Source organism: Limulus polyphemus, unplaced genomic scaffold (assembly GCF_000517525.1).
Source record: "Limulus polyphemus unplaced genomic scaffold, Limulus_polyphemus-2.1.2 Scaffold656, whole genome shotgun sequence".
Classification (NCBI taxonomy): Eukaryota; Metazoa; Arthropoda; class Merostomata; order Xiphosura; family Limulidae; genus Limulus; species Limulus polyphemus.
The window spans coordinates 216,320-240,695 of NW_013666266.1; the positions used below are offsets into that span (position 1 = coordinate 216,320).

The following is a 24,376-nucleotide window of genomic DNA, read 5'->3' on the forward strand; positions in this document are numbered from 1 at the left end:
GTTTTAGTTATAACCAAGTTAAAAATAACTGTGAATATATAATTTCCAACTGATTTCTTTCTTTTTCAAAATTCAGTACAAAGTTATCATAAAATTGCTTTTTATTAAATATACATTAATAAACATTGAAGCTATTAATGTAGTCCAACATATTGCTATATATATATTTAAAAAAATAAAACACATTCTACAGGTTTTTCATGCGTTGTGGACCATCTCTTACCATTAGTTATACATACAAAAAAACTATACACAACCACATAGACAACACATACATTGAGATAACTGACTAGTTTATAAGTCACCTAGAACTTGTTTTACAGAGTTTGTTGCTTTTAGACAACACCCTTTAGTAGAATGTCATCTTATCAAAACAAAATATTTTTGTCCATTTGTAGCAGAATCAATTATTACTTGCCAGGTAAAATTTGCAATGTTATATATATTTACAAACAATTACTTAAGTAAACAGAGTTTAATTTTTAAAACTAAACTTACTAAACCATTACTCAAATTCAAGTCTTTAAATCATCATTTCCAATCGAAAGATTGCACTTCAACCCACTTCATTCACGGATCATCAACTCATGTAGGTGTTGTAGTTACAAAGCTACTTACACCGGAAAAATCAAATGTCATTTAACTGTACATATCCATGAACATATAGAAATATCCTACAGTACTGCATCTCTGCTATCCACACAAAGTCAAACTACTGGATACAAAATCCCATAAACAGACTTTAAAGATTTAGCTAAGAGCCATACAGAACCTATTTATTAAATAAAATTTCCCTACATCTCTAATTAAGGAATCCTCATGCTGCTCAGTGGTTAAGTTGATAACAGCATATTTAATACACAAATACATGATTTAGTATAACAATTTAATAAAACATTAAATAAAATGATTGCATTTAAATAATATCTACGTGTTTCAATTGGGCCACCCAGTCATCCCGAAGAGAACACTAAGCTTACTTTTCTTGCTCTACATTTTTCTCATTATGTTCCTTTCGAAGTAGCGAAGGCAAGCACCTTACAAGAGTTTAAAATTGGAATCAATATTTTTCTTAAAAAGTGAGGGGTGGCAAGTTTAAATTTCTGCTTTTCCCAAGAGTAAGTGTAAAAAACAGCCTTGAAGTACGGGGCACCATAGAATTATAAATCCTGGTAACGGAAGTACTTGAAAGCAACATCATAGCTGTGAATATATAAATCTCCCATATACAAAATACTAATTATTGTACAACAAATAATCCATGCTGAGTATACAGGATTTATTTCAAGGCAAATGTACTCCCACTTGTTGTATATTGGCTTTAAAAAATTTGCAATGATTACTAAACCTTCCCTGCACCATTTGACAACAACAAGCAAGCAAATGTTAACACCAAAAAGGGGTATCAGATAAATTTGCTAAACTTTGAGCTGGGCAGTTTCATTGGATCTAGGAGCATTTACTATTTAAAAACACACATACAAAATTTATATCAATTACATTATGACATGACGTAGAACAGGTAGAGTTAACTACTGTTACGTATCTGTCAATCACAGTATTTCAAGTTTATAACCAATGTGATTACAAAATCTCTCCCATACTTTCATGGGTATACAGGTAAGCTCATACATCATTTTTGATATCTGATTGTTGAAATTTTCATTTCATTTAGTCATATGATACGAGTCCACATGTATGAGTTTGAAACTGATGGATTCTATTGCGACTACATTTTATCTTGCCTTGACACAGGTTTCACGCAGTCTCAGGTTACCGGGTAAAATGATAATTTTATATTAATCACAGATATTTTGTTAACATTGTTCCAATGGAAAGGTCGCATGGTGCAAACGGTCGATTTACAGGTACGACCTCTTAATTGTTTTTCAGTAATTATTCACTACATAGCTGAACTTGTGGCGTATATCTACTACTTTTGACTGTGGAATCCAATGGTATGTGAATTTGTTAACTTAAACAATTTGATGTGTATATAAAGTTTATCCTTTCCAATTCCATACTAAAACGGTTTGCATTGATTTAATATTTATCATTCAGTATAAAGAATTTTTTACTTAAAGTTTTATCTGGTTATTTAATTATTTTAATGGTTATTTTTATACTTAACTGATACAACAAAGAGTATGACTAAAGTCTCCCCACCCTATTGTATTGGGTAGTTACTAATAGTAATACTATGTTTGAGTATGACTATAAGCTAAGTCTGTATCACAAAAAAATGTCTAATTTCAAAATCATACCTTTCTCCAAAGCAACTTTTCCAAAATTCTGCTGCATCACTTTTTGTTATTCTAAAGGTATCACCAGCAAAATTTCCATTTGGATAAATTGCTTTTAGCTCGGATAACATGTGACTAAAAACCAAACTTAACTTTGTCATGTTTCTTCTGTAGTGCGAAGATTCATCAAACATTTTTTCTTTTCCTTCTTTAAATAACTTTATCGCCTGTTTACACTTCCGATTTAAATTTTCAATAAAAATCCTGAAATACTCATTGTCATTTAACACGTGCATGCGGTCTTCATGTTTCCCATAGATTAGTCTTAAATGTTGGTATGTGTCAGGAACAATGTCTAAAATGAAAGGGGGGCTGTTTTTTAAGTTCATCTTCGGATGTTGACACAATTTAACAACTTTGTCCATTAATTTCCATGTTTTCTCAATAGTTCTTCTATCTATCACAAATTTAGGCGGTGCCATAGCTTCTGAAAACGCCCCATGAAGGCGACTAAAAAGTGAAGAAATATTCATCGTCTGTAGGTTCCTCGATCTGTTATTCACCGCCATTTTACCATTCGGATACTAACAAGCTACTTGCCAACTTGTGTGGGAGGTGACAGGAAGCCCATCATGCCTTGAGAGAAACCCAATCATTTCCGGAATTTAAAATATTAAGATTTAACTTGTTTTATTTTTAGTTATACAAATCTTTAATAAAATATTATAAAAATAGTTTCCAATACACTTTTAATAAAATTAATAAATTATTGGCGCGTAAAAAAATATTCAACTTGTTTCGTTAGACTTAGTCCTAGGCTAAATAATATTAACCAGGCTAAATTTGACGTAAGCTGAGTTCGCCCATAATGGCGACTACTGCAGACGCGAATGATGAAACGTTTTGGTAAGCAAATTTCAATTGATGTTAAGATAATAAGGTGTCTAGCAAAAATATTAGGGGTTCATATTTTGGTCCAGATGCTAAAGAGCATACTTAAAAATATGCATCTTTCTTGTTGTTGTTTATAAGGAGGATATGGTTGTTGAGTAGCCAGTAATAAGTAAGTCTTAACTAATAGTAATATTAGCACTGGTAGTAGTAATAGTATTACTAGTCTAGTCTTTAATGTGAGTAAGAAAGTTTAAATTTGTCAGTCGACTCAGTATAATTAACATAAGTTCTTAGAATATATATTGATATAATATGATTAACTATCACTGTGTTAGACGTTACTGCCAATACTGGTTCAAATGTAAATTGTAAGTTCAAGTAGCCTATTGGTGTTGCCGTAATACTAATACTAGTGTTACTGTGTTCGACGTTAGCTTAAGTATTGATATTAAATTAAGTACTGTTTATTTTTAACTCACTCAGTCATATTCTGATTATACAATAAGTTGAGATGTAGGCCTATGTATGTCTGTGATTATGCATTTGACAAGGTGCCACATAAATATGATAACCAAATTTCCAATGAAAGACATGGACTTTTTTTTGTATGGAGTGACATTCTACTTGTAAGTTGTAACAGCTTTGAAACAGTTTTAATAACAATAATTCATTTTTCACCATTTGCTAAGTAATTTGATGTTTATTACATCACTTTTTAAAACCATAGACAAACATAATTTGTTAAAAACTTGTGTTGATAAAAATAATTAAGAAAAAATGCATCTAAGTTATTTCGTTGAACCTACTCAAAAGAACATTGTTTCTGATCAAGGCAAAAAAAAAGGGCTAAAAACTGGGAGAATCCCAATAAAATTGTTTTCTCATGAAAAAAGAGATCTGATTGAAGTGTTGGTAATTGTTAAGAGAAGTGATAGTGTCGATTAAACTTTATTTTCATTATTAATGGTGAAAATGATAGGAAACGGAGTCACAATTTATATTTTGGCATGTTAGGTATCATCTTCATCTAAGAAAATTTTAATTTCTAACAGGATGGTTGATCTTTAGAGTGAGTTACCTTCAGATGTAGAGGGTGAAGTAAGTTAAATAGAAGGCTTCATAAATATATAAATGACAAGGGCTGTTGTGGGTTTATTTTTGTTTAGTGTAGTGAAGGGGACAATGTCGATGGGCCAAAAGACCCTTTTTTCCCTTAAATGTTAAAATTAGAAAAACATGTGGCACATTTAAATATTTTTTGTGGTTGTGAAAATCACAGAAAAACAAAACTGCCCATTCTCTTCATGGATCTCACTCAGAACCCTGAAGAAGAATTTTGATTATTTATTATTCTAAACCTTGAATTCGACAATTCACATTATTTACTTCAATGAAATTGATAGCATCATAATTAGTAAACCTGTATTTCTAGCAGTAATAAGGATAAAATCATAAATCATATTCAATGTTAAAACTGGTACACAATTAAAAACATTTGTATTTAGGCCTATCTATGGCCTTCAAAAAGTTGACGACTCTACATGTTTCGACATTGCAACGTCATCTTCAGGATGAGTTGTCAATACATTAAATAAGTTTGGAATTATAGAATTCATAGTAAACATTAGTTTTTCAGTACAAGCTAGGTCCAACATACCCCGTGTACATAGAGTTGAAACATATTCATCCACCTCGTTTTATAATACCTCAACATCCTAAATGCAGCTAGAAATACTCCAGAGTTTAAAGTCACCAGCAAACTATATTAATTTTATATCTATGCACCTATCAGTATCATTAATGTAAATAAGAGAAAGCAAATTCTCAACTACTGATGCCTGAGGTACTCCACTAGTTACAAAAGTCCAGATTGACTGGACTTCATTGATTATAGCCTTTTGCTTTGTTTCCCATATAACCAGCTTCAATCCAAATAACTAGTCTTTCACAATTCTTTACTGATGTGAATTTCTTACCTAAAAGATAAGTAAAATAATATTTCTGTTTGGTAAATTCATGTTGGCTTTCATTCAGAATGTATGATTTTACAAAGTTTCTTTCATCAGACTCTACAGCTATTCCAGCTACAGAATTAGTTCTGAAACTTATGAGTGAAAGTAAAGAAGAAAATGTTAACCACAATAACTTTTGTGTAATTTCCAGGCAACACTTGTCACCTCATAAGCAAGTCTCTAATCCTTGGGCACCTGCCCAATCATTATTGACCTGCAAAAACTATATAAAATCACAAATATGATATTTGACCTTCTTCAAAACCCTAGGGAAAGTTTTTTTTTCTGCCACGTTTGGTTTATTCACTTTTTCCTAATATCCACCTAGGATTTCTAATATTGATTCAATTCTAGTATTTCCCGTAGTATGTTCAGGGCCAGGAATATTGCTACAATCTTTTCTTATAATAACAGAGGAGGAGAAGACATTTAAAAGTAAATTCTAGTGTCAGTCCTCTAAAATTGAACCAAGTTTCAGTAATTCACATTATATCAGTTTTCACCTGTTTTGTCCCTGATACTCCTCAAATTACGATAACAGTAACTATTGTGTTTCTAAAATCTTACAGATTTGTCTGTAAAACCATTACTTAACTTGGTTTGAATTTTCTCTTTTTCCAAAATCCCAAGCTTGCCTTTTACTTTATTCCCAAGCTCACTCACCACTACAAATTTTGCTCTAAGCACATCCTTGATAAATTTTCCTGCATTTAGTCCGAGGGAATACTCCGAAAAGAACCACAAGTCTTTTTCTCTTCCAAAGCCTCTAAAGCTTGATCAGTTATCTTCAAGAAATATGACAGTTCCCTTAACTTCTATAACTTAATTGGTCATCCTCAAGAAACATAACAGTTCCCTCTACAATTTAGTCATATTCAGAAAATGTGACAGTTTCCTTAGCCCCTACAATTTAGTCAGTCATGTTCAGAAAATGTGACAATTTCCTTAGCCCCTACAATTTAGTCAGTCATGTTCAGAAAATGGTACAATTAAGCTTCATATGTATCAATCTATGACAATTAAACCACATTAAAGAATGGGATCCATTTTATCCATTTGACCCGATTAATGATTAATATAGACTAGGAGTGGTACTTGTCACTCTTTTCAGGAAAGCTACAATCTTATTGTTGCTTTTCTCCTGTCTATAAGAGATTTTCTGATTCCAACACTGAGTAAATGAACAACTTTTGTTCATACCTCACTTAAACAAATCTATGTGGTTTTTTTGTTCTGGTTGTTTTTTATGTTAAATCTTATGTTTCCATGACATTTGTAATGCCAGCTTTATCTAGGGTCAGTAGAAAATTGTTTACACTTTGGAAATTTAAGCATAATTATAAGATAAAAAAGATTTCAAAAATAAATCTTGATTTTCTCGTACTTCTTTTCTTCTATTTGTAGAAAGGAGATATAGTGGTTTTAGCAAGTTAAAATTTTTTTTCTCTTTTTATGTTCAATGATAAAACAGAAATCAAATGATTTTTTTTCCAGGATTTTAGAACTTGAAAGCTTACTTCTAACTGATTGTGACCTTGATGATATTCGGAAAGTCTGTAATGGGAAGGCAGTTCCTGAAAATCTCCGAAGCGAAGTTTGGTTGGTAAGACAAGCAGTCTTATGTTCAGGTTTCCAAGGAGTTTTCTACAAAAAATGGATAAAAAAATTATTAGGCTTTTTAAATTTTGAGTAAAATTAGATATATGTAATGTTTGAAAGTTTTAGTGATTGCCAATGCTAGAATGTGCAGTTCAGGGATTCCCAACCTTTTTGTTCCTCTGTACCCCTTGGCCTTGGGCATTCTGACAGATAGGTTCTCAAGTACTCCTAAAAAATTGATAAAGTTATATTGATTTTATGTTATTTTATTATGAAATCTGTATGTGTGGACTGCATAAGGATCTTATAGTATCGATAAATTGAACTCACTCGGCATATATTTATGTGAGTCACTTTGCTCTCTTTGTCTGATTGTAGATTAAAACACCATATAAAGTGTAAACCATGGTTATACTCTCACACCCCTATGTACCCGCCTGAGAAGTGCAGATCTACCCCAGGTTGGGAATGCTTGGTGCAGGTGATAACCACAAAATATTAATTGTTTAGAGATATACTGAATAGACTAGATAAATAATCATTTATGATAATTACAATTGTTCCTTAAAACCCTGATAAGATATGGATTTTTAATTTTGTATAATATGTCAGGTTGTGTAAAAAATATACTTGTATATGTACATATTCTTCATTTAAGGTTAAATTAGTACAAAGAAGGTAATTTTCCATTTTAAAATTACAGGTGTGTTTAGGCTTAAGAGGCAAAGAAGAATATACTAAAGTAGGTGATGAAATTTATGATCTTCCAGAACAGACTACTATTAGAAAAGACTGTCAAGTTATTGTTGGTGAGTGGCTATTATTAATATGTATGTCTAAACAGATTGAACATGAATAAATCAGGTTAAGTAGTTAGTCCATGTGTTTGTCCATGTTCAGTAAAATCAGATTTCATTGTTGGGTAGATTATATGTTCCAAATTTATTGTTTTGTGGTATTATTGCCTTTTTTTTAACTGTTAATAAATTTCTAAATGTATGCCTTTACCTGTGAAATAATTACCATAATTATAGTTTTTAAAAGTTTGAGTAATTGTGTGCACAGTCACATGGGTTTAATATGTAATGCTCTATTTTTTATTTGTTTTCTTATAATGCTGAATTTAGCATTTGACTGTAACTGTGTATTCTGTAGTAGTTTTTTTAATGTTCTGTAATTTTATAGACAGGTTGGGAAATGAAGAGGAAGATAAATTATCAGTAATAAGTGACTTGGAGTCAGTGCTAACAAAATACAGTAAAACAACTGGAATCAGTTATTCTTCGGACAATGGATGGTTAGAAGTTCTTGAACCTTTACTTTCTCTACGGCTGCCAAGTTCACAGCTCTATGAATATTTTCGAGCCATTCAAAACACCTACATTCCAAAGTAAGTTAGTGTAGCAAACGGTATTTTTGCTAACTCTTGAAATTTCTGTATCGGTAAATATGCAGAAGTATTTGGTCATTTCTGTTTGTATTTGATGACAATGCATCACTTCCATGTTTACACTGACCCTAGAACAGAAATAATGTATTGTAAACAAATGATATGTTTTCTTTATAAACTTTGTCCTCTCAGTGGCTCAGCAGTAAGTCTATAGGATTATGAGGCTTAAAATCGAATTTCATTACCCGAGTTGGGTAGAGCACAGATATATATATAATGAAGGGACACAAGTATTAATTTAACTATTCAGCCTTAAGACATACTAAACTGACACTTAAGTGGATTTCAGTTTATTTAGAAGATATGTATTTGCTGTGTTTGCAACTGATACTGTTATATTATAAACTGAATATTAAAGTAGTTTATATATACTTATGAAACATTTGAAAACATCTTTTGTTAAAAAAAAAAAGCAGTGGTAATAATAATGGCTGTTTGTACATTTTAGATACTGTGGTGCAGATGGTCAGCTATTTCACATGCTGAGGCTCTTGTTGCTGTACCATGACCCACATCTCTGCTCTCTCCTTGATACCAAGAAGGTTACCCCTGATTGTTATGCCTCACATTGGGTTAGTACACTGGTTCTCAGATTTTTAGGCTGTTTATCTAACTGTGAAGTGGCATGTTTCTAGCTGTTTCTTTATCTAAATATGAAGTAGCATGTTTCTAGCTGTTTCTTTATCTAAATATGAAGTTGCTTGTTTCTAGCTGTTTGTTCGTGATGAAGATGTTCAAGTTTCCTAACTTCTAATCACCATAAAACATTTCAGTGTTCTTTGGTACATCCAAGAGGGGTTTGGGGGGTTCTTTGGCACATCCAAGAGGGGTTTCAGGGTTCTTTGGTACATCCAAGGGGGATTCTAAAACCCCTAATTTTCCTCATATTTCATTTTTGTTTGTTTGACAACCATTTCAGTTTTCCTTCCCCCATGCTACTGCTTTAGTGCTGGTCCCACCATTCATATGAAGTCTGTGAAATGGATGTCTCATTAGACACTTGTACTTTTTATATTACAGATTTTATACTGAGTTATTGCCCATTTACTGGTATATATGACCCTGTGTGATCACTTGCATATTTTATACTGAGTTATTGCCCATTTACTGGTATATATGACCCTGTGTGATCACTTACATATTTTATACTGAGTTATTGCCCATTTACTGGTATATATGACCCTGTGTGATCACTTGCATATTTTATACCATATTTTGCAGTGATATTTACAGAGGTAAATAGAGAGGATAGCTAATATGTTGGCATAAAAAAAATATGGGCAATTTCTTTAAAATGTATCTATATATATTTATATGTGTGTTAAAAATTTTAAACAAGGACTAGAGTTAGCTTCAGTTTTTAACATCTCTGTATGATTGAAGAGGGAAAAAAAATAGTAAAAAGCAAAATTTCTCAATACATACAAAGACCTTGCTAATAATAAAATGGTGTGGTAAAAGTATATGTTCTATTTTGTTCAGGAAATTTTTATTTAAATTGTTTGTATATGTATGGATTGTTATGTTTCTCTATTGACCATACATGACCACTTTGACCCTCACGGCTTGTGCACAAAACACATTTGTTCAGATGTGTTAACATGTGAAATTTTTTAAAGTAGATTATCTGTGTTATTTGTATAGAGCAGATGATTATCTAAATATTCCTTTGAAGCGATTGTACTCGCAAGCTTATATGTGTAGATGTAGTTAATGAATATTGAAATTTAGAAGTTAAATGTTTTAAAATTATTTTATCTTGGCTGGTGAAAATGAAACCTTAACTATAATGCAATTAAATACTTCAGTATTTTAATTTGTTGAGTTCAAATGAAACTTAACTGTATGTGTCAAAAACCCAAAGTTTATCTACTATACCTTTAGTCTATACAGATTTTATATTGTTGGAAGTCTTTCTTTCTATCTCTTTGTTGGTTTTTTTTAGTACATTGAAGAAATTAGAATTGACAAAAATACTAAGTAACATTATTTCAATAATACAGCAATGAGTATAGTTAACAACTGACATATAAACAAGAATTATAATCACTGTAATATTTATAGTTTCGTAGCTTGTTTTCTGCAACCTGTAATTTGGAAGTGACACTGGCCATGTGGGATATCTACTTTCAAGTTGCTGACCCATTTTTAATCCTGTTTCTTAGTCTCGTTATTCTAGTCAATGCCAAGTAAGTCTTTTGTTTTCCTTCTAAAATCTCTCTCAGTTGAAGTAAAGTATAGACGTTAAAAAAGAACTTTTCAAAAGACCTAAGTTATCATTGATGATGTTTGTATGTATGTAAATATGTGTTATAACTTTTCAAAAGACCTGAGTTATCATTGATGATGTTTGTATGTATGTAAATATGTGCTATAACTTTTCAAAAGACCTGAGTTATCATTGATGATGTTTGTATGTATGTAAATATATGTTATAACTTTTCAAAAGACCTAAGTTATCATTGATGATGTTTGTATGTATGTAAATATGTGCTATAACTTTTCAAAAGACCTAAGTTATCATTGATGATGTTTGTATGTATGTAAATATGTGCTATAACTTTTCAAAAGACCTAAGTTATCATTGATGATGTTTGTATGTATGTAAATATGTGTTATAACTTTTCAAAAGACCTGAGTTATCATTGATGATGTTTGTATGTATGTAAATATGTGTTATAACTTTTCAAAAGACCTAAGTTATCATTGATGATGTTTGTATGTATGTAAATATGTGCTATAACTTTTCAAAAGACCCAAGTTATCATTGATGATGTTTGTATGTATGTATATTTGCACGTAATGACATAAAACATGTTATTATGTCAGTAGTGACCACCATATATGTTTTTTGTTTTCACATTAGTTAGCTTTAAGTCTGGAAATTTGACAACTTATGAAATATGTTTGATATTAAAATACTGTTTTTATCCTTTCATTGGATATTTCAGAACTTTAGCTTATTGATATAGGTGGTTCCTGTTCTTTTTTTTATAATCTCCAGGAAGAGCAAGAGAACATAGTGTTGTAATAATTTGTGCTTTGTAGTTTAATGATGAATGTTTAATTGATTTTCTCGTGGCATTTAATTAATATCAGTATTACACCTTTTGAACAGTTACTTATTATTGCAAAACAAAGATTTTTTACTACATGTTTCAAGCAGTTGTTTGGATCGTCATCAAAATGTATTTGAAACGTGTAGTAAAATATCTTTATTTTGTAATGATAAATATTGTTGCAATCACTACATTTCTTTTGAAGTTGTGCTGCTTTTTAAAACTATTTTCTGATAAAAAAAAAATTTCGTTGGCCAGAGAACAGATTTTAACAATGAAGGAAGAGCCAAGACATGCTTTAATAGGTGAGTTGATAAACATTTCAAATGGTTATATTAATAGGGAAGAAATAAATAAATGGGCATTCTTGATCAGGCCTAAAACTTGGATTTAAGTCGAGACAGCCATAGTGTTTGAAAATTAGAAGTGCTTTAATATATTTCTGGTCCAAGTGAATATGAGTATTCAGCTCCGACATGTGGAAAAAATATAATAATATTGGAAGGAGAATAACATAAGGCTTACTATGCACTTCAAAAAAATAAATATATATATATAATAAAGTTGATTGTATGAGACAAGGTCTTTAACTCTTTTTGCCACATGTATCTTTTACTGCACGTGACACAAAGTTTTAGTGTCTTACATTCAAAATTTTAATAAACTATTTTTTGTTTATGCTATACTAATTAGTTACTTAACTTTCATCACTGCCTCTAGTGTGTAAATGGTGGTGGATTGTGGAATAATCTGTTTTATTCCTGCTGGAATCATGCCTATCCTTTCTTTACCAATATAATTCAACACTATAGAAGTCTCTTTCTCCAGAATGTTAAAATCCTGTGCCTTGCATGATTTTATGATTGGTTAATAGGAGGGTCAAGGCTTTTAAATGTTGTTTTCACAGGCCATCAGTTGTTAGGAATAGGGTGATTGAATATTCAAACTGTTTTCATAATTATAGGTCACAGAGAACTCTCTGTAAACATATCTAAAATGAAATAATTTGATAGTTTTTAAATATTTAGTAAATTAGATATTTCTTTAGAAATATTTAATTATTAAGATGAATATTATTGGTTGCTTGACACTGTGTTTATTTACAAATTGTTTGGACCACTGAGTGTACTGGGATACGTTAGGCATTGTTATTCTTTTACAGTTTATTGCTGATTCTGATTAGCTAACTTTCACTTATTTCACTGACCGATCTTGGTAACCCAAGAATAACTGCAACATTGACAACGATGAACATTAAATCTGAAGACACGTGTTAAAAGTTATGTAACAAGTGCGATGACTACATATACATTAAATGTGACTTCTTATCTATTCTATTCAATTCATTTTTATAATAATATGTACTGAATCAGCCTTGAAAACTTCAATATGATTCTTTAAAAAAAAGTTAAGTCTTGAATTTGTAACTTGTGTGTGAAACCTGATATAATGAAACTTCTAGTATTAAATTACAATTTGTTCTTGTTAGTAGGTAGCTTTAGGACTAGTTAACAGCTTAGTATGCATAATTGTCAATGTATTTTTTTAGAAATACTGAAGTCTGCACCGTGTGACTTGGAGATGGTAGATGTTGAAGACTTTTGTTTCTTGGCTCAATATTACATGTCACGGACACCTGTTTCCTTCACTAGGGTGAGTTGTTTTTCAAAATTTCATGGATTAATATTTTTATCTACATCTGTGAAACTTTTCAAAAATAGTATTGTCAAAATAAACATAAGGAAAATGAAAAATATTACAGTTAGAGAAAGTATTGAAATTGATGTTACAAGTGGTCTATTGTTTATACTTAATAAACTTCACGTGATACAGTGCTTTAAATTAAGGTTATTCAACTCTTATTAATCATTTATTTTACAGTAAATTACATTATTTATGCTTCTATAACTAGGCACGTAGCTTTGTTCTATTCTTTCTTAAAAGTCACAAATTTTTAGTCGGGTCAAATATTGTTATTTCTTTGATACACTTTATATCAACCAATTCTAATAGATATTAAGCTGATCCGATATCAGACGTATAGACAAGATTTTCTACAATGATGCACTATATTTGCTAGAATGAATGGAAATCAGGGATTACAGGTTTGAGTGTGTTATAACAATCTTGAACGTGCAAGTCAGCAAGCCACTTGTAAGGTTGAGGTGGAATATAATGTATAAGAACTAGATTATTGATATTGTTTGGCATTTCATAGGAAATGGGATGCCACTGAAAACTTGTTGTTTTTGGGAAAGGTGTGTAACAGCCATTTCCAAAGCAAAATATTCAAATACTCAAATCATAAAGATGTGTGTAGAACAGGGACTTAGAATTTTCAGAGCCTTTTGCAACAGAAACTGCACTGTGGGGCTATTGTCAAGATGCCCAGGTGACAGACAGAGCATAACTGAACATTTTAATATAGACTGTAATGATTTTTTGAGGCTCCAAAATCATTTTAACCCTCAGAATACAGATAGGTCAAAGTGTGCATGTCATGAATGTTTATAGAGTTATATTAAAAATTTAATTAAATTACTTTATTATAAATTTTGGCATCAAAACATATTTAATAATCCACATTTTGATGTTTTAATTTCTTAATTACAAAATGAAATATTTAAATAAATATTTAATCTTTACTTGGATGTGTCACATGACACTTGTTTGCTCCAAATTGCTTATTTTCAATTTTCTCATCACCCCCGTATGATATCACGAGTTTAATGTAAATTACACTTTTTATTGTATAACTAGTACTAAGGCACAGTGTGATTTTTTTCCATTTGTTTGTAAATATGTTTTTTTTTTGCCAGTTTTAAAGTACTGAATTAGTTCATGTTTCGAAAGAATATAAATCACACCTTCAATAATAATAATATGTTTATTTCAGTCTCTCTTTTTTTTCTAGGATTTTCATGATATTATTTTTAGTAATAGTTGTGATGAAAACGCAAAAGAAGCAAACTTATCGCAAGCTTTATGCCTTCCTGTGTCACCCTGGGAACTAGTTTTCAGTAGTAAGCCAAAACTTAATAAGGTAATTATCAGTAGCTTGTACGTTTGTAATAAATTTTGCTTATATACACGGTATGATCTAGAGTTGTCGATATCGATCCCCTAGGGGTCAGAAATGGCATCTAGGATAAGGTTGGCCTATGCAACTAACCGCCCCATGCCTGGCAGCAACAGCAAGTGAATGGCATTCATTTCTTTTTCTTGAATATTCCAAAGTGTATAAATTCACACAGTAATGAAAAATACATATTTTAAAAAGTTTCATTTATAATTTATATTCTAAGAACTTGGGGATCGACGACAATTTTGTAAGTTCATCGATGGGTCGACAACTCTAAATTGTTTGGGAAACTCTCATCTAGAGGTAATAAAAGGACTAGTTGTGTAGTTCATGGACCTCTAAGGGTGTGTAAGCATTCTAAAGAGGGTCTGTGGGGATAAAGATCGAGTTTCTATGTCACGGTTAAAAAAGAAATTATACTGTTTTTGATCAAATTAATGTTATTTTAAATTTCATTGACCTATATGTTTATGCCAGTACCACTTTTATACACTGTGGTATCAGCTTTTACAGATAGACCTATCTGAGTATGGTGGTCTGAGAGATTGTCTTTGGTTCATGAAGGGGATCCATGAGTGAAAAAACATTAAGAACCACTATTTAAAACAGTAATTCTCAAACTACCCACCTGAATTTATATATATGTACACATGGCCTGCTTTTCTATGAACCATCTTAAGGGAACTCATGGACCACAGGTTGCAAATTACTGTTCTATATCTTTACATCAATCTCTATCGAGATAACAGAGCATAAATTAAACATAAATGTGAATGAAATAATTCAACTGAAAGATGAAGTAAAAAATTAGATCACTGTATCATAGCTTTTAAGGTTATTGCCTGAATTATAATTGTTGTGACAATAAAATCTTGTTGTCATACCCAATAAAGTTATCAATAAAATAAAAAGTAGGCACAAAACTGAGCTATCTTTGTTAAATCTCAAATGCTTACTTCGGCATCTTAAAAACTCAAATGTACTTTACTCTCATTGTTAGAAAACTAAGATATTGCCTTTATTTTTCTAATAATAATCTTTAATCACAAAAGTTTTAATTCTGTAAACATAGTAGATCTCTTGAAAATAATATTCTAGGATTAGCAATGCTTGTAAAATATCTGTCCTCCTCACCTGCTAAATAAACTATCTGAAATACCATTTAAAAGTTGATACATGCACACGCTGATACAGGATTTTCATTCCCTTTTTTACTTTAAGATGTTCGCGACGTGATTTTTCTAATTATGCAATAGGAACGTAAAGCCTCATTGTGAACTCTGTTTTAAATACTGTTAATTTTATAACTTTATGTTATATTTTATGTCAGAATGACTGCATTGACAGCTTTCTCACGAGTGCATCACCGGATGTTCACGACGTCCCGACTTTACCCATTTAAGCTTTGGCGGTCATGTGTAATTTTAAAATAAAAAGTAATTAAATCGAGTAAATTTGTTTTATTTCAGTTGTCCTTTCAACATGGCATCCGTACTCCACCAGTGGTACGTGGTGGAGGGCGTGGCGTTATTATAGCTATCCGTACAAAATAAAAACTCACATATAGGACTTTGGAGATATGAGGTGTAGTTATATCTTATGGGTCCCGTGTACCACGGGTGGCTCAAGGTGTCCAAGAGAAGACATGCAAATGTGCCAACGGTGGCACACGATGTCGTGAACGTGTTAAGCAATAACATTTCCATAAAAGTAATTACCAGTGACTGTGGTAGGTTTGGTTTTTCAAGCACCATTCAAATTAAATTTCTAATATTCATTATAAATGTATATTGAAATTTGAGAATGATCAAATAAAGATTTAGTAAAAGTTTATTTCTCAATTCACAACAAGTAACATTACTTAGAGTGTGATTATAAATCATTGTTTTGTAAAGTGCTACAGCTAGTATTTTTTCTTTTAATCAGACTTTTAAAAACAAAATTTTTTCTTTTCCCTGTTTGAAGGACAATGCTTTGAAGTATTTTGTTGTGGACTGTCGCCCAGCAGAACAATATAACAGTGGACACTTGCCTAACGGATTTCACCTCGATTCAAGTCTAGTAAGAGATAATGCTGAAGACAATGTTTATGTATTTGTTTGATAACAGCTCTGTATAGTTTATATATATATATAATTCTCGTATCAGCTGTTCAGCAATGATGCTTGCTGCTTGTACAGACAAATTGCCCGAGTTTTTAGCTTTTTGATGTTCCTTATTTCTTTAGTTTAAAACCATCTATTACCTTTTCTCATGTGGTTTAGCCATCAGAAAAGTTTTCCTCACACCTTGCTAACAGTTGATTTTACTTGATCAGAAAGGGGCATCGGTAAGAGAGACCGAAACCTTTCTTCTGATAAAGTTTTATCATTGGATTATTAACATTTAATAGATTTTCTTCACTGGTCTCCAGATCATTTTACTGAACTAAAGAAAACTGCATCCAAGTTGGTTTATATAATTTTTGGCCATATGCATTAATACCTTTGAAAAATTGAAGTTTTCTTATTTCTTTCAGTTTAGAAAAATAATTTTGCTCTGTTTGTTTTCTATTTGTTGAGCTATAGCTTCTGATATAACCTTTCTCTTCAGGAAGTAATTTACATTAGTTAAACATTTGATGCTTTGCATGTTAAGGTGTTAAAAATTTGAGATCCTAAAAACTATCACATCTGAGGGACCTTTGCTGGCAGAATATTTCTAAACTATTAAATATGTGTTGCCAAAACTGATGTTCCATTAAAAATAGTGATACTACTTTCAGCTAACATCTTTCTATATCACGTTTTTCAAATAAAATTATCAAGACGTGATCATAGATAGACATTATAATATATATCTGGAAAAAGTAGATTGTGGAATTTATCCAGTTTTCTCTTGTAATTTTTCGTATATTCATATGATTATTAGAATTGTTTATTTCTTGAGGTGTATAACTTGTTATTTATTGTTTAATTATTTGTGGAACATTTGTTGTTTTCATTAATAAGCTATCTTCTCTTCATTGTTACATGAAATAAGTTTCAAGTTTGCATTTAAAAAAACAAACAATAATAAATAATTTCATCTCTCAAACCATAATCATTATAATATTGTAAGACATTTAAAAACATCTTAGATTTCCTTCAGTCTTTCACAGCTAAATTAGAGACAGCTAGCGCAGATAACCCTCGTGTAGCCTTGTGCGAAATAACAAAACAAACAGTCCTTTTAAGAATACAGTTTTAGTAAACTAATAAAACCTCTGTTTTCTAATTTATTTCTTTGTTCAGTGAAAGTTAATGATATGAAAGCTTATCAACATACTTTGAAGTTTTTTCTTTCGTAATCACATAATCGTCTATTTTTCATATATTTTCGTGAGGCTTACAATTCGTTCATGTACACTATTTAAACTTAGCTTCTATTTCACATGCCTATGCTTAATTTTATTCTATTTTTTTTTATGATAGATGCTACAAGAACCTGCATCTTAAGTTTATCCTATTTTTTTCATGATAGATGCTACAAGAACTTGCATCTTAAGTTTATTCTATTTTTTTCGTGATAGATGCTACAAGAACCTGCATCTTTCAACACAGCTGTACAAGCACTTTTTGCTGCCCAGAAACAGGCTATTAAGCTTGGCTCAGTGGCTGGAGGAGAACATGTTTGTTTCATGGGAAGTGGGAGAGAGGAAGAAGATCAGTACGTCCACATGGTCGTGGCCAGTTTTCTACAGAAGCAGCTTCCTTTTGTCAGCCTAGCCAAGGGAGGCTATGAAGGTGCATACTTGTTTGGAAAACCTGTGATTAATATTGTCAATTTCATAGTTTATATATTTGGAAGACAAGTATTGTCTTTTTTTTACTAGGTTGTTAGGCCATTGTTTACTTTAATAGTTTGTTCATTATCACCTAAAATTAAGTTGATTACAGAAAGTTACATTTATTGCCAGATAAACACAGTTCTGTATTTTTTAACAGATTTGTATGTGTGGTAAGCTTAATTTGCAGCATCTTTTCTTGACAAATAAAATTCAAATTTTAACTAAACCTTTTTTTCTGAGCTTTGTATTACTGTTATTACTATTCCTTTAATATATACGATTTAATGTGATTTTTTAACCTAATTAATCTATTATTAATCTAAATTGCTGCTCTTGTTATAAAACATTTTATTGTATCAAGAATTTTTATAACATATTTTGGTACAAATAATATAGTTTTTTTTTATATTTTTATGCCCATATACATAGAAACAAGTTATTATGTAAAGAGTCAGGTTTCTAAGTCAGTTAAGTAAAGATTTTTTTAACGTAAAAAAACATCTTTAACGGCTGGGTTTTCATAATAAAAGTAGGTTAATTATGGACTCCAACTCCTTGGAAACACTGATTCCTCTGGATGAGAGAGAGAGTTGGTTGGTAACAACGTTTCCTGTAACCCTCATATCCAGTCTTCAGGCCTGCTTATGTCAAGATGGTTAACATATACGTCACAACAAAGCAGACCCCGGTGACAGCTTGATTATGTTGATATCTATGAACGCATGGTCATCATTGAGAACTTCTTGGAGTGTGGGAGATGTGACACGGGGTCCTGTTGTTTTCTGAAAGTTTAATTCTTAAATACAACCCCCCCCCCCTAAGATAATAATTCATGGTAAAGCTGCTAAACAATTTCTACTGTAGACAAAATTGAACATGCCATAAATTGTTACTCAAACAAAGAAAATAACAGACTGATGAAGGCACAAAACTGCAATTACAGAGCAAACCTTTTTCCCACTATTAACTAGGACAATGACCAGTTTCTCAATAAAAAGAAAATGTAATGTAATGGAAAAGTCTTCTAGATAAACACAAACAAATTTGCAGGCTTTGGTATCACATTTTTAACTAACACCTTCAATAGTAAGTTTTCCCTTGTAAGAATTATATACACGAAGCATGCTGTCAGACAACAGCTTAGCCCTAAATTGCAGCCACACTCGAGGATGCCCTAAATGATGCCTGTGCACTTCATCAAGATCAATTAAGGTCTGTGTTGTTGCATCATCATCATCAAGCTCTTACTGGAGCCTTCAATGGGATGACTAATACCCAAACTATCTTGATACTGAAGATGAGTTTAAAAAGTTACATCGATGCCTACACGAGTAGTAAGGTGATGGTATTGTTACCGTATTGTGATAAAACCATAAAAACTTGATTAAATTTGTATAAGTTAATATGTGTACAGATTATAGAGTTAATTGCAAGAAACTTTAAAAAAAAAGTTTTGAAGATTTTGTCTTTTCATCCTTGCTGTAAATTTTGATAATAATTTCACAGTTCAGTTTTGGTAAGATAGTCATTGAACAAAAAATACAAGTTTATTTTGGAAATATTTTAACAAATGTCAACTTTGTGATGCTTATTAATAATAATAAAAAAATAATTTCTAGACTACCAACATGGTCTCAACTTAATTTTTTAAGCAAATATAACCATATTAAAATAAAAACACATTTATTAGATGTCACAAGTTTAATCTTTTGAAACAGTAAAGTAGTTTTTCTTCTTTATCCAAGATATTGTTGAAATAAATAAAACAAAAGGCATGAAATAAAGTTCTGATTAAACTGTTTAAACCACTGAACTAATAGTTTTTTTGGATTTCAATTGAATGTGTTTTATTTCAGCTCTACACAATTTTATGTTAGACAGTTTGAATAGTGGCCTCACAGACCATTGCTCGAAATCATGTATCATCTGTACCCCAGCTGTGCATGAGAATAATGGTGCAAATGGTACTGAGAATGAAGATTTCTCATTTCTAGACAAGGTAAGATATTCTAACTTTGACATCAAGGAAACGTTTAAAATGTGCTCTTTAAAGTTCTGTCTAATTCATTTTATTACTAATAAGAACAACTAGAGCGTAAGATTGTAAGTTAAGTAGGTTTCTCTTTTACTGGGGGTTATCGTCACCCCTGAAATAAAGGTATAATTTTTAACTTTTTGGTTATTTCTGCCTATTTGTAAGCGTCTAATTTTTATTTCATCCATTGCTATTCCATTGACTCAAATGTTGATGAAGTTCCTAACAGATTTTGATTTCAAACTTAGAAATTATTGTCCAAAATGTTTTTATGTGAATTACAAATCAAGTTGTTTAGCAGCATTAAAGATTTTTTACCCTAACCTTTTGCTATTGGAATAGCTTTACACAGTCAGTTAATAGAACTGATATACTTCCTACAATAAAATTTTGTTGTTTTTTTTCCTCCTTCTTCTTCTTCAAATTAAAGATTTTTTTTATGTTGAATGAAAAGCTTCCGGAGCTGTGATCTGTGGGAGACAGAAGATAGATCTGAAATACTGTTTTCTACACACTACTATTTTAAAATGTCCAATATATAAATTGTGAGGAATATGAAAAAAAAGCATATTCTGTTTACTGTTATTAATAATTCAAACATTAGGCCTATTGTTTTAAAAGTTGTTGGTATTCAAAAGAAGTTAATGTGAAACCTTTTTTTTTTTTCATTATTATAATTATTATAGTTTAATTAGTGAGTACAAACTTTAAACTATAACAGTTTAAGTACCAAACCTAACTTGTTTTTACAAACTTGACTGCGGGTAATGATCACTTTTTAAATACATTGCACTTCTTAATCCTTCGACAGAGGTGCATCCACATTTTTCAACTAATTTTGCACTAAGCCTAACTTGAGTGCAAGGATGATTACTTTTTAAATACATTGCACCTCTTAATCCTTCGACAGAGGTGCATCCACATTTTTCAACTAATTTTGCATTAAGCCTAACTTGAGTGCAAGGATGATTACTTTTTAAATACATTGCATCTCGTAATCCTAATGGGATGTAACAACATTTTCTAACTGATTTTAAGCACACAGATATTCCAGTTTTGTAGTCCTAGAGCAAGGTGAATTTTGTAAATCTTTAAACCTCAGTTGGAAATTTTTTATTCATAACTTTTATAAAAATATTGTCAAAGTCAAAGATTAGTTGTTTCAAAGTCCAATCTAAGAAACTTCAGTATTTCAAAATATGAAAATATGGCAAGTCATTGGTTGTTTAAGTGCTTTACTTATAGCAGTTTTTTAGGTTTAAGGTCACTAGATGAGTATTTGGCATATGGGAAGGTACAAATTGGAAAATTACATTGCACCAAACCTTTCTTAAGTCTGTTGTGCTCAAATGACAAAGAACTTATTTATGAAAAACAAACTTTAATAATTAGACATAAGTTTATCCAAACCAAACATATTGCTGGTAGAATATCATGTTACCGCACCTAACTTTAGGTAATAGTGTTACCATTTTGAAAGGTGGGGTCATTGTTCATCGATGAATCTTTGAGTCAGTCATATCGTGTTTGTCTGATTTATAGCAAGAAGTCGACTGCTTAAGTCAGCAAAATATAATATCACAAGAAATGTACTGATGAAAACCAAACAAAGTTAAAATTAATTGAACTTGTATAACAGAAAATTTTAATTAACATTAAAGAAAATTGAAAGTCTAAGGTGAAAGTGGTTTTTTTTTTTCTTTTCAAAACAGTGTTTCATAAAAAAATGTTTGATATTTCATAACCTATGAAATTATACGATTAGAAAAACAAATTATTATTATAAGAAATTAGACATTATTTAAAGACTGGAAAGTTTTGTTAAGTGTTTTTACTGTGGGAATAAAAACTAACAGGAGATATCAGTTATATCCCAACTGTCTAGAAAGGGTTAAAAGAATATCTTTCACACAGATCACTACATTGATGAAATCCAAATCGGCGGTTGTGCGAGAGAAACTTGTGGACTACATCACCAACCCACCACAGTCTGCCGAAAGGTAAGCAGAAAAAGTATTGCTTTTAATGTTACGCATGAGGAAACATTTCTTCCAGCTTAACAAGATATACTATTGAATTTTAGTGTCATCACACTATAAAAAGTATTTAGTTGTCTTTTTTACAAATAACTAGCATATAACCAGTCAAAAATGATGGGGCAAGTACTACCAACTCTTCCCATAGTATACCCTAACCTCGCACTTCACAGTTAACTGAAATAAATAAATTTTGCACATCAAGCTTGACCAACAAAGAGACAGAAATGTGCAGTCTTAATGTCGGTGCTACACGAAACAATTAATATAAAAAAAATCATAAAATTTGTAATAAGCCCTATCTAAGCTTTCCACATACATGTACGTACTACTCTCCTCACTTATAGACTCACCCTCTACTTACATAGACTCGCCAGTATTTTCTTCCCTTCAAATTGACAAAAAATTATACCACATATTCTTCAATCGTGCCAGAAAGGACAACTGTGTCCTTCGCATTAAGGATAAGTGTTAAAACATGAATTTTTGTCACTAGGTTTTTATCTTTTTTTAAAAATTAGACCTGGGTTTGTAATTTAAGAAAATTAAATAAAAAGTGGTATGCGAGTCTGAAATGTTTGAGAACCACTGCCCTAGAGGCTGTTCATGCAGAGAGAATACTGACTATCATGAAATGACTTATTTTAACTAAAAATACTGAAACGTTTTTGTCCGGCAGTGAAGAACAAAGAATGTAATCTAACCTACATAAAAGCCAGTGTGTGTCACAAATTCATTTCATGGATGAGCTAAATTTTGATTGGCTCACAAAGGAATTTACCGACACTCTTAAAAACTCTGATTTTTTTGGTCTCTTAATGCTTCCTGAAAGCTTGCAAAATTTTGTGAAGATACAAAAAATATTTTAGAAGTTATAGTATGGAAACTCTAAAGGTCAATTTGGGGTCAACTGTTATGTCGAATCAACTAAGCTCATCGCAAGAAAGTTAAATGGTAAAGAACAAAGATATTTGTATATTTTATGTGTTGCAGATAAGCATATTTTAATAGTACTGAAAATAATTTAATACTTTTACCTGCTTTGATGGACAATTGCCTGTCCAAAAGATGATTTCACGGGTCATTGGCAAAAAGCCTGACTACAAGTCAAGTTTTTATAACCCCAATGATTTATCACTGGCACTTGTAAACAACAGTCTAATACTGGCAATGAACTCCTCTAGAAACTCTTTAGTCAAATGGAACTTCAACTTGTTAGATTTAGACCACCCTAGAACAGAGAATCTCAAATTTTGGTATGCATACTAGTGGTGGTATGTGGAGTTGAAGTAATTTCACAACAAATTACTCCATGAATATATCGATTCAAAGTGTTGACTGCTCCAAGTGCAGAGCGATTCCCATGTTAAGATTAAAAATACTTTCCTTCATCTGAAAATTCTCAGATTTCATTTTCATAATCTCTAAAACCTCCTAAATAAATTTCAAACGTTTTTTTGTAAAGTAAAATCCTATATTTCATCTGTTATTTTCTCTACCCTAACACTGTACAAGGTTGGTCATTTTGACCAACTTTGTAACCACCAAAAAAAAAATCGAAATAAATCTACATTTTTTCTTTCTGTAATTGTAAAATAAAACTACATTTATTTATTCTCAATAGCTTTAAGCTCGTAATAATAGACATCTATTTGTACTTAAATTTTATTGGTTTATTGCCCTTTGAATTGTGTCAAACTAATAATCCCACCACACAAGTTGTAAGTTATTTGGTGAGCGTATCTTGGGAAATTTTTTTATTATCATTATTATTTATTTTACCTAATCTAACTTAAAAAGTTTATAATTGTTACATTTTAGTTACTTTTATAATAATAAATAAAGAATACCTACGAAAAAAAAGAAATATAGTACTGGGTCAACTATCAATACTACTGCTCTAAATAATGCACCAAGGAACACAGAATAATAATATACAAAAATTTGACAGTATTCTGTATCTGTCACAATTTCGCTGGCTTTTCTAATTATGCGACCAAAGTTGATCAATGTGTTTCGTGTAGGAATAAAGTTTGAATTGGAAGCAAAATAGATAATTCTCTGTACAGTAAACAATGTAATATAATATATATATCATTTGATAGCTTAAAACTTTGGCTCTCCGTTGTTGATAAATAATATAGTATTAAACATCAGA

At 31.0% G+C, this 24,376-nt stretch overlaps 2 protein-coding genes across 4 annotated transcripts in view; one reads left to right on the forward strand and one right to left on the reverse strand.

Annotated features, from left to right (window-relative positions):
* LOC106459743 (E3 ubiquitin-protein ligase CBL-like) overlaps positions 1-2,838 on the reverse strand; it is a 42,785-nt gene extending 39,947 nt beyond the window's left edge. For 2 of the 3 annotated variants that reach the window (XM_013919399.2, XM_022386302.1), the window contains exon 1: positions 2,265-2,837. In XM_013919399.2, the coding sequence (XP_013774853.1) occupies positions 2,265-2,812 (548 nt within the window). In that variant the 5' untranslated portion in view covers positions 2,813-2,837. Of the gene's footprint in view, positions 1-2,264 lie in introns of all 3 variants that reach the window. The other variant, XM_022386301.1, reaches the window with a different exon arrangement.
* A 169-nt stretch (positions 2,839-3,007) lies between these two features.
* The window catches only part of LOC106459744 (TBC1 domain family member 23-like), a 30,082-nt gene continuing 8,713 nt past the window's right edge, over positions 3,008-24,376 (forward strand). Inside the window, exons 1-13 of the mRNA XM_013919400.2 lie at positions 3,008-3,149; positions 6,644-6,752; positions 7,452-7,557; positions 7,934-8,138; positions 8,647-8,770; positions 10,263-10,387; positions 11,516-11,562; positions 12,807-12,910; positions 14,172-14,300; positions 16,305-16,400; positions 17,890-18,103; positions 20,004-20,146; positions 22,097-22,182. Of these exons, the coding sequence (XP_013774854.1) occupies positions 3,112-3,149; positions 6,644-6,752; positions 7,452-7,557; positions 7,934-8,138; positions 8,647-8,770; positions 10,263-10,387; positions 11,516-11,562; positions 12,807-12,910; positions 14,172-14,300; positions 16,305-16,400; positions 17,890-18,103; positions 20,004-20,146; positions 22,097-22,182 (1,526 nt within the window). The 5' untranslated portion in view covers positions 3,008-3,111. The remainder of the gene's footprint in view (positions 3,150-6,643; positions 6,753-7,451; positions 7,558-7,933; positions 8,139-8,646; positions 8,771-10,262; positions 10,388-11,515; positions 11,563-12,806; positions 12,911-14,171; positions 14,301-16,304; positions 16,401-17,889; positions 18,104-20,003; positions 20,147-22,096; positions 22,183-24,376) is intronic.